This window comes from Anopheles merus, chromosome 2R (genome assembly GCF_017562075.2).
Source record: "Anopheles merus strain MAF chromosome 2R, AmerM5.1, whole genome shotgun sequence".
NCBI classification, from domain to species: Eukaryota; Metazoa; Arthropoda; class Insecta; order Diptera; family Culicidae; genus Anopheles; species Anopheles merus.
The window spans coordinates 11,843,336-11,856,770 of NC_054082.1; the positions used below are offsets into that span (position 1 = coordinate 11,843,336).

A 13,435-nucleotide genomic window follows, 5' to 3' on the forward strand; every position below is an offset into this window, starting at 1 on the left:
AAGAGAGAATGAACTTCGAGAGTGAATCGAGAAAGAGAGTGAGAGAGAGAGAGAGAGAGAGAGAGAGACAGATCGTGAGATCAGGGAGAGAAGACAAGTCAGGCGACAGGGAGAAATAAAGGAGCCTCGGGTCAGTCTTGTGGTTGATCGCAACGAGATCGGTAGAGCGTGAAACAAAAAATTGAATAAAAAAAGCCTAATAAATAATTGAAATGTGTGACGATTACGACAGCGCTCTCACTGAAAAGAACGCTCGCTTGCACTGTTTCATTGTATTTTCCTCATACCCCTTCCTTTCCGTTTCTTTCGGCTTGCGCTGCGCTGAACTGGTACCCCACTTGATTCCAGCGAGTTGCGCTGCGCTGGACTGAAACCCCCTCCCACTCGTTTCTTTCTTAGCGCGCTGTGCGCTTCCCTTCACACGGATTTGGTGCACCCAAATCAAAGGAAAAACTTTAACACATCAAACTTGGTTTATAAATATTTTATCACTTGTATTACAAATAAAAGCCACTTTTGATTCATAGCTTCACACAATCTTCCTTCAAACCACACACATTATTTATAAAAGTCGCACACTTTTTGATTCTCTTTGCTAGTAGGGTAAAAAGAAATTGATCGTTAAAATAATTGATTAAATTTAAATGGTTTCGTTCTCAACAGTGCTCCTGCCGAAATCTGCCAATATAATCTGGCCACACTGGTCCGCAGGGCAAAAGCTCGCTCGAAAGGTCAAAGACCGTCGCAAAACGTCAAAAACGACCGTCGCCAGCGCCTCGAAATCGTTGCGAGTTTCGCTCGCTGGCGACGTCGCTTTTGACGTTTTGCGACGGTTTTGCGACGGTGGCCGCCAAAAAGCTCGCCTTGCTCTGTGAGCAAAGTGACCAGAAATAGCGATGTACATATATCTAGGGTTTGAAGGAAAAAATCTCAATTTTTTTAATCATGGAACTATAAAACTCAGCCAAACTATCAAATCAATCTAAATAATTCAGCGAAAATCAAATCACAGCACGTACGTTAAAATCGTATCCGATGGAGCACTGCAGCGGCCCTAAGCGGTCGCGTGGAGCCCCGAGAAAAAGAACTTGCCACCACTGAGAAGAAAATGTGCATCTTAGTCCTTCTTTGGCTTTGAATTCCTAGTACAATGTTCCTAGTGGGAGGATGCATATTCTCGTGAGATGGAACTTTTATTTTACGCATTAGCACTCTCCCCCCCCTGAGTTTCGAATTTTAACCTACCGAAAAATACAGATAAAATATTGGTGCTCCTACCGAAATCCGCCAAAATAATCTGGCCACATTGCTCGCTATAGTGAAAACCTCGTGCCGGCAATTTGTTATTTACGTATTATTTTACCAATTTCAACATGAAAGAGAAAACAAACATTCGAGATTTATTTAGCTCAGCCGCCGAACGAAACACATTTCTTAAGATTTGTGCTCCGATGGTAAGATACAGCAAGTACGAATCCTTTCCCATCTTGAATCGCGCTATGTGTCGTACCATTGTGGCAATACTGAACTGGTTTTTGGCTCATTTCTAACCGTAGACTAGAGTTTCGCCATTTGGTACGTTCGTACAGGACCGATCTAGCTTTTACCAGCATGATAATGGCTGATTCCTTCTGCAAGAGCGAAAAGGCACGCCTGAATGAGTTCACCACGAACGAAGGTAATCACCGCAAGGCGACAGTAGAAGGGACCGTAGCTGTACTTACCTTTTTTCTGTTCAATTTTTAGAAGACACACCGTTAATAGCACAATTTGCGGCCAACAACACAATCGACTTCCTGTCCGCCAGCGAGATGGTCTACCCGTAAGTGTACACTGGGAGAACAAATGTTTGATGAATTGCTAATTTCCTGCCTTGCGTGTTGCAGCTACGTCGATGGCGTTGATCTCAACTGCGGTTGCCCCCAGCGTTGGGCTATGGCGGAAGGGTACGGAAGTGCGCTGTTGAAAACTCCCGAACTCATAGCCGATATGCTCGGAACGGTGCGTCGAAACATGCCCAGCACGTTCAGTGTTTCGGTAAAGGTGCGCTTGCTATCGAGCACCGACCATAAACGAACGATCGACATGTGCCGTCAGCTGGAGGCCACCGGCATAACATTCCTTACCGTGCACGGTCGCACTGCACCGGAAATGACGAAGGTTCCGGTCCATAAGGATGCGCTGCAGGAAATCAAACAATCCATCGGCATTCCAATGGTTGCTAATGGTGATATATTCACGCTGGACGATGCGGAACAAATGTACTTGCAAACAAAGTGCGACGGTACGTATCGCAGCAATCGATAAAACTAGGTCAAGAAAAGGACGTTCAGATTTTAATGGTGACAGAGAAAACTGCAAATTTATTGAAAATTTCACGCTTAGTTTAAGTTCATGCCCGCCATACGATTCGAAAGGGATGTGAGGGATGAGGAGCCGGCGCACTGTTTCGCCGTATGCTCGCCGAACGTGTTAATGTCCTGGTTTAGCTCGGTGATCGATTGCTGATGGCTGCTTATCTTCTTAATCCCTTCGGTCAGGTCTTGAATCACTTTGAAAAATACGTTCAGCTCCGGTATATCCTCGACCGATTTGGTACGCTGTGCTTCCTTCGGGAGGACGTTCAGCTGCTCGAGCGATTTCGCCACATCGACACGATTGTTGGCGTCATGCACGAGGGCGAGCTCTTGCGCTGGTCCCATCGCAACCGCCCCAGGTGGCCCCGCCATCGAATGGCGCCGTTCGTCCGTGCTGAGACGTTCGCTTAGGTTTTCGAACGAGATGGACGAAAGTGTTTCCTGTGCGTTGACGAATATGTTGTACGTGTCATCCAGCTCCATCCGAATGTTGTTGATGCGCTGCTGAATAATGTCCTCGTTTGAATTGTTCGATTCTAGCAGCGAAAGGGAGGAAGTACTTCCCGACCGTTGGTTGCCTTTTTTGTTCATTTTAGATGGCTTTTCGGTGTTTTTGGCTCGAGCGAAGGACATTAAAATTGGAGGTTGAATTCACTTTTAATGTTTTTTTGCAAATCTCGCTCTTCTTTAACTAGTTTTGGTTAGCGCACTGTACTGAAGTCAACACAACAGTAAAGTCCACAGATTGCTAGGAAGTACGAAAAATAACCAAACAGTTGCCATAGGTAACCAACGCTTGTTTATCATGATTTACAGTGTGATGCAAAGTTAGAAGTGAACGCAAAAAAGTAAAGAAAATGATGAATTGAAATTAAAAAAAAGAAAACATCGCTTTTATCAACCAAATGTACTTACAAAGATTACCCTCGACACCATACAGTGGCCGGCAAAATAAAGTGGCCACTACTTACATTTTTACATTTTTCTAATTTTTTTCGTTAAAAGTGAAGCTATCGTTGTGTTATATTTTTTTAAACAATCTTCATTCTTTGCTCTTAAATGTGCAATCAAAATTTATTGAAAAAATCAAAGGTTTACCAGTACCAAAAATATTTTTAAAAAAATTAGTCCAAATCACACTGACAAAAAAAAGTGCCCACTATGCAAATCGATCAAACTTATCGTTTTTATCGTTTTGTTTTGACAGATTTTTTGTTGACATGAGGTGTTTAGGCAAGCGACCGGTTGCATGCATTAGCATTTGGCATTGAAGTGGATTCGTACTTTAATTTTGGACAATTTGGCTCAGTTGCACAAAATGGAAAACAACACAAAACAAATTCCTCTGGCTGTCCGAAAATTAGTTGTTCGCGATGTTCAGAACGGGGAATCACATCGAGCTGTTGCTGGCAAGTATAGCATCAGCAAATCAGCAGTTGGAAAAATCTTTAAAAAATATAGTACGTTAGGTTCAGTGGTAGATCGCCCAGGCCGAGGTAGGAAGAGAATAACAGATAGCAAAACAGACACCAGGATCGTGCGCGAAGTGAAGAAAAACCCTAAAGTAACAGTCCTTGAAATCAAAAATACACTTCAGTTAAATATATCCGATCGAACGATTCGCCGTCGCATCATAGAACAGGGGTACAATAGCAAATTAGCCAAGAAAAGACCCTTCATCAGTAAGGCTAACAAATCAAAACGGCTCAAATTTGCTCAAGAGCATGCGGATAAGCCGCTCGAGTTTTGGAAAACTGTTCTTTGGACAGATGAGTCTAAATTTGAACTGTTTAACCGAAAACGGCGGTCCCATGTGTGGTGTAAACCAGGTGAGGAGCTTCAAGAGCGCAACATCCAAGGAACGGTGAAACATGGAGGGGGCAATGTTATGGTTTGGGGTGTTTTTCTTGGGGAGGGGTAGGAAGCCTGGTGCGAATCAACGGCATTATGACAGCTGATACTTATATTACCATCCTACAAGAAAATTTAGAGGTATCTCTAATAAAAACAGGTCTAGAAAATAAATTTGTGTTTCAGCAAGATAACGACCCCAAACATACCGCGAAGAAAACAAAAACTTTTTTCAACTCATGTCGCATAAAACCGCTTGAATGGCCTCCACAAAGTCCTGATCTAAATCCCATCGAGAATTTGTGGGCCATTCTCGATGATAGAGTGAAAAAAACTGGCGTAACTAATAAAGATAAATATTTTGAAGCCCTAGAGAACGCCTGGGAAAATCTTGACCCAAATCATATAGAAAATCTAGTGGAGAGTATGCCAAAGCGCTTGCAGTTAGTCCTAAGATCCAAAGGGGGGCAATAAAATATTAAATAGTTGTTGTTTGTGTTTAATAAATCAATTTGTTGAAAATAATTCATGTGGGCACTTTTTTTTGTCAGTGTGATTTGGACTAATTTTTTTAAAAATATTTTTGGTACTGGTAAACCTTTGATTTTTTCAATAAATTTTGATTGCACATTTAAGAGCAAAGAATGAAGATTGTTTAAAAAAATATAACACAAAGATAGCTTCACTTTTAACGAAAAAAAATTAGAAAAATGTAAAAATGTAAGTAGTGGCCACTTTATTTTGCCGGCCACTGTACGTTGTATTAAAATGTGGCAAAAAACCTTTAAATGTTCCACTCATATAGCAAGTGCCATAACTGCAGGGACAAATTCACACAGCGCTTTTTAAAATTAAAATCAATATGACAATCACAACCGAGCGCATTGAGTACAGCAATCGCTCCCAGTTTTACTAACAAGGTCACTTTCTCCCTTTCCCCTTCCAGGCGTAATGACAGCCCGTGGCATACTTTCCAATCCGGCACTGTTCGCGGGTCACAGCAGCACCCCGGTGGAGTGTGTCAAGCGATGGTTAAACATCTGCCAGCAGGCCGACACCGACATTACGTACCAGTGCATGCATCATCACTTTTCTTTCATGACCGAATCGCTCCTTACGAAACGTTTGCGCTACGAGCTGAACAATTTGTCGAAGGAAAAGCAGAAAGTGTACGAGTTCATTCAGACGCACCTACCGCTGGACGGTGTCGTTGATGACGTTGGGTCCGGAAGGCAGTATCCGGAAAAGATAAGCTGTACCTATAGTGAACGAAACTACCGAGAAAGGACAACGGCGGTAAACGGTGGCAGAAAGGACGATAGCACTGCCGCTAGTGCTGGTAGCTTATATGACCCCGAAGCGTCGGAAGGTAACTTTTTCCAAAGCAAACGGGTAGAACTGGACGCAACGACACCGGCCCTGGATGGGGATGGCGAGTCGACCGTGGATGGAGTCGATTTTATGGACGGAGGCTGCATTTTGTTCGACGAGTGAGTACAATAAACATAAACGATTTTTGTTGCTCAATGATGTGTACCCCGTTTACCTAACAAGGTGGTTACATCCGAAGAAACCGATAAGGCACTCATCTGTAAGTTGGTAGATATGAGGATTTGATACATGCTCCCTCTCTCATTACCATTTGCAATACTTCTCTCTTTCAGTAAGATACATGATTTATATAGATACCTCGTTTTTATAGTACTTTTTATTTAAACATTGGTTTTCCATCTGTTTTACTGCGCTGTTTTTTTTTTGTTTTTTCATCTTACATACATCATTTCAACACACGCCACACTCGTTTAACACACACACACACATTATGATGTTGTGATATTGTGTTTTGTTGTCTACTTTGCTGCTTTGCTGCAGTGCATTTCTTCTGACTTGACTAAGTTTTGCATTTGCTTTTCATTTGCTCTTGCCACTATGCTCTCTCATATTATGCTCCTTTCCTTTCCTACCGTCTCTCATGGCTGGACCATGGTTTTCGACTCCCCTTTTTTGAGCTCTGTTTCTTTCTCTCTGTTCTGTTTGCCTGTGTTTACTCTCTGCCTGGGTGTTTTTATATGTTTGGTTGAATGATGTGGCCATTTTAATGGTTTGTTTCTGAAAGGGTTTGTTTGCTCTTTATTTTTCCCACTTACGATAGATTCCCTCCACTTATTGGACGATCACCAATCCTGTTCCGCCCGGGGGGGATCGTGTGCTCAAGGATGGATGGGAAATATTGTGTTTTTATTATTATGTTGTTTTTTCTTTAGTTTCCTTCACCCAGGAGTGTACTTGCTGTAGTAGGACGTAGTGTTGTAGTTTTGTGTTGTGTGTTAGGAGTTCACTAGTGTGCCATTGATTTCTACAAGCTAGTACTTCCGTTTACCCATTCGGTTTTATTTGTGTTGGTTGTTGTTGTTTCTTTTTTATCAAAATTGATTTTTTTTTGTTAAGTATCCCTCCCCTGTGTGTCTGCGTGTGTTTGTGTATGTGTATGTGTGTGTGTGTTAAGTATTAAGTAGTTAGTAGTTAGTAGTAGCTCATCTCGCGCCTACCTCACGCACCGGAGAGGAAGGTAAAGAGGTGCAGCATAGTAACAACGATATATAGCATCAAAAAACGGGAAGGGGCAGAAAACTTCGGTTATTCTTCACGTAAAACCCATACACGGAAGTCACAAAAACAGTGAAACACAAAACCCAAGCAGAATATTTTGATTTAGCAGGTGTGTTGTTACGTACTTTGCGTTAAATATTTGTTTCTTGCGTTTTTTGTTGTTGTTGTTTGATTTGAGAGTATATAGCGAGTTTGTGTATGTGCGGGGTGTTTGTGTAGGTGTGGGGTGTTTGTGTCTTAGGTTGCTCTTAATAGTGGCATGTTCAATTGTTGGAGCGTTGGAGGCGGTTCTGCATTTGCTGGATTATTATCGTAATTTGCTGGACAAACTAACAAGCATTTAGCGCGCTGGCGCTACATTTTACACACACTCACACACACAGTTCGTGCCATTTTTTTTTGCGTTTCATCTTAACCGTAAGAGTATGCAGTGGGTTTTAGGGTATTTTAGCTCTGCCATCGTATCGCATCCTTATCTCGTACAGGAATTGACGACACCCGATTGCAGGTGTCGCGCGAAATGAACGTTCGCTCTTTCGAATGACAGCACTGTGGCTGGTTGTGGTTTGTGCAGATCTAGATCTAGAGTGGCAAGTGCTTTTGGTGGTTGGTTCATTTGATTAAACGATCCATATAGAATCACACCACAAAACCATACCACAATGCTCACTAGCGATCAAGTGCTTTCACTGTTTTACTCTCACGCTCTCACTCTTTCTCTAGATCCGTCAACCGTCCACTCCGTTCGAATAGGCTGCCAATTGCTTCACATTTTCCTTGCGTACCCTTGTGTGTGTGTGTGTTGAGATGCGCAACAATGCTTTAATCTATTTGCTTGTTTAATAGGGCGGTTGTTTTTTGTTTGCTGTTGTTTAAATTAATTACACCAGTAGCATGTGCTTGCTTGCTTGCTTCTTTCTTTTTTGCTCGATCTCCTGTTAGTTATTAACCTTTCCCGCAGCTGTTCTTTTTGCATCTTTTCTTTGTTGTGTATGATCACCTATTAAAACTAATCTGTAAATGTTTACATCATTACACTTATATGTGTGTTGTATATAAATATATTCATACTTATACATGATATATAATCTATTCTATGCTTTCATTCTTGGGCATTCGTACCGTTCGTGGCCAGCGTTACCGGGCTTTGGGTGCCGGTTTTTTTTGGCCGCACGCACCGTCTTTACCCCACCACTCTGATGCATTTAATCGTTCCGCTATTAACCGTCCCTTCACCGTCACCTTCCCGCTTGTTCTGTTTATTTCTTATTGTGTTGCCTTTTACTGCTGCCTTCGCTTATATTTTGTCGGCGTAGATGTTTTTAGTACTATTTTTTTTTTATTTGGTTGTTGCTTACATTTCTTTCTTTTACCAATCGTTTTGCTGTCCTTTATACATAGATTATATATATGTGTTGTGTGTGTGTGTGTGTTTTTTTTCTTCTTCTCTTCATTCCACTACTTTTTCTTTCGCTTCATTTAGTATAACGTTCTTTTACTGCTGTGTGTTTGCGTGTTTATTATTTTGAGTCAGTTTTCTTTAATATATATTCAAAATTTCATTTAATCAGTGTGTTGAACCAAGCCACCGAAATAGTGGTAGTAGACTCAGTAGAAAGGGAAGGAATGACAACCAACTCCCTGTATACCGCCGAACCGAGCGGACACGTTAAAGTAGAGCATAACTAATGGATAGTGCGGTTAGTTACGGCAATGTGTACGGGTCACGGACCGTCTCAGCCGTCTGGCTATGATGGGTGGCTCCCACTATCTGGGTAATAGCAGCTCACCCATCAGCAAATAGTAACCCCTGAATGATAATAAAAAAAACAAGCTAGTACAAAACCATTGCACAAACAAAAAAGGCGTGTGATCGCATACGGGGCAGCGACATTGCATTCGGTACATTCGGGCCGCTTCGGGTTCAACCCCACGCAGACCGGAACGTACCGGTCCCAAAAAAATGGTTAGCCTTAACGTAACAGAAATCAACATTATATGCATGATGGTATCGAAAGCCTTCTACAGTCCCATCGGAGGAGAGCGTGCATAATGCAGCGTGTAACGCGTGTAAGATTGTTCAGCGCTGCACAGCTTTGTTTGGGCCTGGCGGCTCTCAGCAGCACAGTTTGTCAAGTGTGCAGAGAGTGTTGTCAACAAGCGCTACCTATAACACTGCAATTTACTACCATCATCATCATCATCATCATCCTCGTCTTCTTCGGCCTTTCTATATAATTAGTAGTTCATTTCCGCCCTGCCCGCATACTGAACCAGATGCTGCGGTCCAGGTGCGTGACTGTGTGGGGGAGGGGCGGAAAAAGGGGACTTAATGACACTCACACACACACACACATACACTATCTGTTTGCGATAAGATTTGCTTCCTTTTTTGTTTAGCATTTTTTTTGTTTGTTTCTCTAACACCTATATTAACGCTCGTCGCAAAATCCTACAAAAATGGACGAATTTTTCTTTTTTCTTTTGCCTAGGATGCAATTTTCCGACTGTAACCTCAGCTGAGTGATTGTGGATTGTGTTGCGGTTTTTTTGTTTTGTTTTTGTTTTGTTGCACTTTTCCCCCCCAATTGCTTGGCCCTATCGGTCTTGCCTGCTGGCTTGCTGTTTGTTTTTTTTTTTGGTTTAGCTCCCTCTCTATATCTTCCGTCACGGAACGCTTCTGCTCTATTGGCAAAGCCAGCAAAAAAACAAAACAAAACATCTATTAGTGGGGTTCTATAGCTTTTCTGCTGCGGGCAGAAGCATCGCCCGGCCTTAAGAGCAGCGTAATGAGTGTGCGTGTGTGTGGTTTGTGGTAAAAAACAGGCAGAGTGTGAGAGAGAGAGATGATTTGCGGAACAAGCGACGACGACGATATGCTGCCCGGAGGAAATCCCTGTGCTTTAAATGCAATACCCTGCGCCGCCTGCTTTGCTTGCTGCCTAGACGTGCTGCAAATATAATGCTAGAATGCGGAAAAAGCTCTCGTTTGTTTGCACTGTCTTTTTGTCCTGTTGTTGTTTTTTTTTTCGTTTTCTCTTCATTTTATATGTCTTTAGTTGAGGGTTGTAAAATTATTGTTGATGCAACATCTCTCTTGCTTCAGCTGCACGCCTGCTCTAGTGGTGTGGCTTTGTGGATTCAACCAGTGCACACGTTTGGTGGTTTGATAGGTGTGATAATGGGTTGTTTGCAAGAACGAGCGTTGGGTTGTTTCTTTTCATTTTATTTTATTACAATGCTATTGCAAAAGCGTAAAGGAGCCAGTGTCCAGGGTTAACAGGTGTGTTTTGTAAGGATAGGTGTGATAGGTGAAAAATTCGAAAAAAAAAAACGCCTCGATGTTCGTTTTGTTCTGAAACCACGTCTGTTGCCTAGCTTGGAGACTAGAATGGACTCGCAAAGGTTGCAAACTATGGTTTGGCATGGTTCGGTTGGGTGGAAAATGTGTGTGTGTGTGTGCGTGTATCTCCATGGATTGTTGCTCTTTTTCCACTTCAGCCACACGAGAGTATTATGCAAACTGTTGATGTGTTAGTGTGGCCGTTTGGTTTTGTTTTATTACTCTTCCACCAACATGCACTGCAAATCTTATTGTTCCATGTGCTCTTGCTGCTGCTGATGTTGCTTTTTTTTTCTTTGTTTCTCGCTTTGTTTTGAATTACTTGCTTTTATAACACGCTTTTGTTTCCGTTTTTCAATTGTAAATATATAGCAGATGCGTTTACGTCACTTTTTTTTTGGTTGTTATTGTTTGTTTTCTTCTTCTGTTTTATTAAGGTAGTATAAATATGAAATTTCAAAGCGTATAGCAGTTGTGTGTGTGTGTGTGTTTTTGGGGGGTGTTGTGTTTGTGTGTGTATTACAAAAAATATATGTATATACTTCAGTAGCGGGTTGGCATTACTTTTTGTTTCAATCCTGTTTGTTTGTCTGGTTGTTGCCTTGCTGCGCTGGGTGTAATGAGCCATTTTCATCCTGTACGCGGATTTGCGCCGGCCAGGGCCCGTGCAGCAAAAGAGAATCGCTTGCCCTCCCCTTCCTTGCAGCTTGATTATAATTGGGGGGGGGGGGGGGGGAGAAGAGCTTTTTCCCTTACACCCATCGCCACTATCAACATACACCCTGTGCACATCATCCGCTCTGCCCAGGCCCAAAACGCGCGTCAAGCGAATATATATAGATATATATAGATCTAATGCAATTGGTTGTATAATGTACGTTTATTAATGCATGTATATTCTTACAAGCTTATCAAATGAGAAGTATTGTAGTAGTGTACGTGTCTCTGTGTATGTGTATGTGTGTGTGTTTGTGGTTTAGTTGCACCGGTTGCGTCCGTCCCACCTCCCTCGATCGATCGGTCGCTAGGGGCGTATGTTGTAAGCGATAAGGGGATGTGATTGCCCGCCTGAAGTAAGAGCCGTGGGATGATGCCGGTTTTGGTTGTTAACCTGAGCTGCGTAACCGATCGATTGTAGAAAATTAATAACTAATTAGCTACTTAGCTATCTAACTATTCTCTGGCTCTGGCACTCTCCATCTCCCTCTCTCTCTCTCTATTGAGTGTTTTCTTTCTGGGAAGGTGACGTGGTGTGACGGTGGTGTGAGTTGATGAGTTTTTGAGGGTAGAAGCAGCTCTGCGGTCTGCCCCATATCACTAGCAACTAGGCTATTGCGCACTGTTCTACGTGGAATGTGTGTGTGTGTGTGTGTGCTGTGGAATTGCGGTTGTAGTGCATTTGCTCGACAGTGGCCATTTGCCCGCGCGCGTTAAAAAAGCGACTAGTGCATGAGCCGCAGCAAGATAGAGAGCGAGAGAGCGAGAGAGAGAGAGAGCGAGAGAGCGAGAGCTTCAACTATGTAATTTAAGGGTGACTGTTTCATACTATTCTTTGGTAGCGTCGTGCTCTACGTCTGGTCTCGGGGGTTGTACAGTCGAGAGTGATATAGGGAGGCGTATAGGTTGTAAAGATTATAGGTTGAAAGGAAAACGGTTTGAAACAATAGTTTGCAAAACTTGTGTTTTGTTTTTGTTGCCTTTGTTGTTGTTGTTGTTGCTGTTTTTACTGCTGCTGTTTACGATCATCACACAAACGCGCCGTCGCACTGTCCCCGGCAGCAATTAGTAGTAGCAGAGTGGTGAATGCTCGATGGCATTTTTACTTTTCTTTAAACGTTCAAATTCTCCCGTGTTGTTGTTGTTGTTGTTGCTTTTTTTTGTTATATATATTTCTACACGCAAAAGGACACTCAGTGTATGTGTGATGTGTTGGGAATTTCATCAAATTGTTACCGCAGCAAACGATCGGACTTGGTTTGCTGCCTTTCAAACTTTCTTTGCGCACTACACACACATACGAAACGTTCGTTTACACACGTAACACACACACACACAGACGCGCAGACACACACACACAGGCACACACACACTTTTAGCTACAGCGCACACATTTCGTGAACGGGATGCTTTTCGAGCTACAAATCGAGTTTAAAATGCATCATTTAAAATGCCATACGCTCGCGATTACGCCTCATCAACAGAAGGATAGGACTAGAATGAGTATTCACAAAACATCGATCAACTCCGTGGGTGTATGTGTGTGTGTGTGTGTGTGCTTATGAAAACAAAAAAAAAACATCCCACAAAACTGCGCATCTTGTTTTCTTTAATTGTTGAATTATAGGAGAGGCGCTACTTGAGAGAGTTGGCTGCCTTTGGTTGGTATTTTTGCATCCTTTTTCTTTCTCTTGCTTGTCTGCGCGCGCGTGTGTGTGTGTGTGTGGTTATATGTGTCATTTCCTTCTTCTTATTTTCCCTCCTTTTTATAGCACAAATATCGATTTTACACTTTCATTTTATTTTCACCCTCCTGCGGGGGGGGGGGGGGGGGAGCGGTAACTGACTTCTTCTGACTGACGGCGTTCTGTTTCTCTCCTACGCGACATTAATCGTGACTTGCTCAAGGATCTTCGAGCTGCTCTGAAGTATCTTTGGGTTGCTCTTGCTGTTTGCGCTGCATGCTACACTGCCTTCTACTCTGACACACACACCACCCCCTGCCGGGCTGCCCGAATCGAGCGTTTTCGGGTTTCGGGTGGCCTTGACCGGGTGGCGCGCCCGGATGTTGTTTGCCGCGTCCTGCCACAAGCTGTGCTTACTCCTTAATTTCGAAGTACTTGTAGGTTGGATTCTCGTACCCATTGATCTGCATGTTGGCCACGTGTCGCTCCTCCGGTGTGACCGGTGCACCGACCGCCTGGGAAAAAAAGAGAAGAATGTTGCTGTAAGTAGTGCAGCGCGATCCCCGGGCCCAGTTTGCCCCACTCACCTGATCCACCTCGACGAATCCTTGAGCATGGGGCGACCGGGAAGCTTTCCACTTGGCAACGGCAACGCCGACAAAGACCGCAGCCATCAGGGCAACGCCGGCGAATCCGACCGTAAAGTAAACGTTCTTGCTGTCCCGTCCGCTGGAGCTGTACACCTCGCGCCGCACCGAGTAGCTCTGCGTTGGTGGGAAGAAAACGTGTGGACGATAATTAGCTCGCGCGGGTTTAAGTTTCGCGTCAATTTTCTCCACCTAGCATCCCTGCCGTCAACTGTGACGGGTTCT

The 13,435-nt window shown here is 43.3% G+C and overlaps 2 protein-coding genes across 13 annotated transcripts in view; one reads left to right on the forward strand and one right to left on the reverse strand.

The window, feature by feature from the left end:
- Nucleotides 1-951: 951 nt before the first annotated feature.
- Nucleotides 952-5,729, forward strand: LOC121589564 (tRNA-dihydrouridine(20a/20b) synthase [NAD(P)+]-like). Of its 2 annotated transcripts, none has more exons than XM_041908572.1 (5): nucleotides 952-1,468; nucleotides 1,557-1,678; nucleotides 1,747-1,822; nucleotides 1,887-2,284; nucleotides 5,155-5,729. In XM_041908572.1, the coding sequence occupies exons 1-5, from the start codon at nucleotides 1,374-1,376 to the stop codon at nucleotides 5,700-5,702; spliced, it is 1,239 nt and encodes a 412-aa protein (XP_041764506.1). In that variant the 5' UTR covers nucleotides 952-1,373; the 3' UTR covers nucleotides 5,703-5,729. The 2 variants fall into 2 exon arrangements, with proteins under 2 accessions (XP_041764506.1, XP_041764507.1); XM_041908573.1 differs by having other exon boundaries at nucleotides 1,362-1,454.
- Nucleotides 5,730-6,310: 581 nt separating this feature from the next.
- Nucleotides 6,311-13,435, reverse strand: part of LOC121590902 (amyloid-beta-like protein) — a 70,608-nt gene continuing 63,483 nt past the window's right edge. For all 11 annotated transcript variants that reach the window (XM_041911068.1, XM_041911067.1, XM_041911066.1 and 8 more), the window contains exons 11-12: nucleotides 13,151-13,327; nucleotides 6,311-13,078 (exon numbers count right to left, since the gene is read on the reverse strand). In XM_041911068.1, the coding sequence (XP_041767002.1) occupies nucleotides 12,977-13,078; nucleotides 13,151-13,327 (279 nt within the window). In that variant the 3' untranslated portion in view covers nucleotides 6,311-12,976. The remainder of the gene's footprint in view (nucleotides 13,079-13,150; nucleotides 13,328-13,435) is intronic.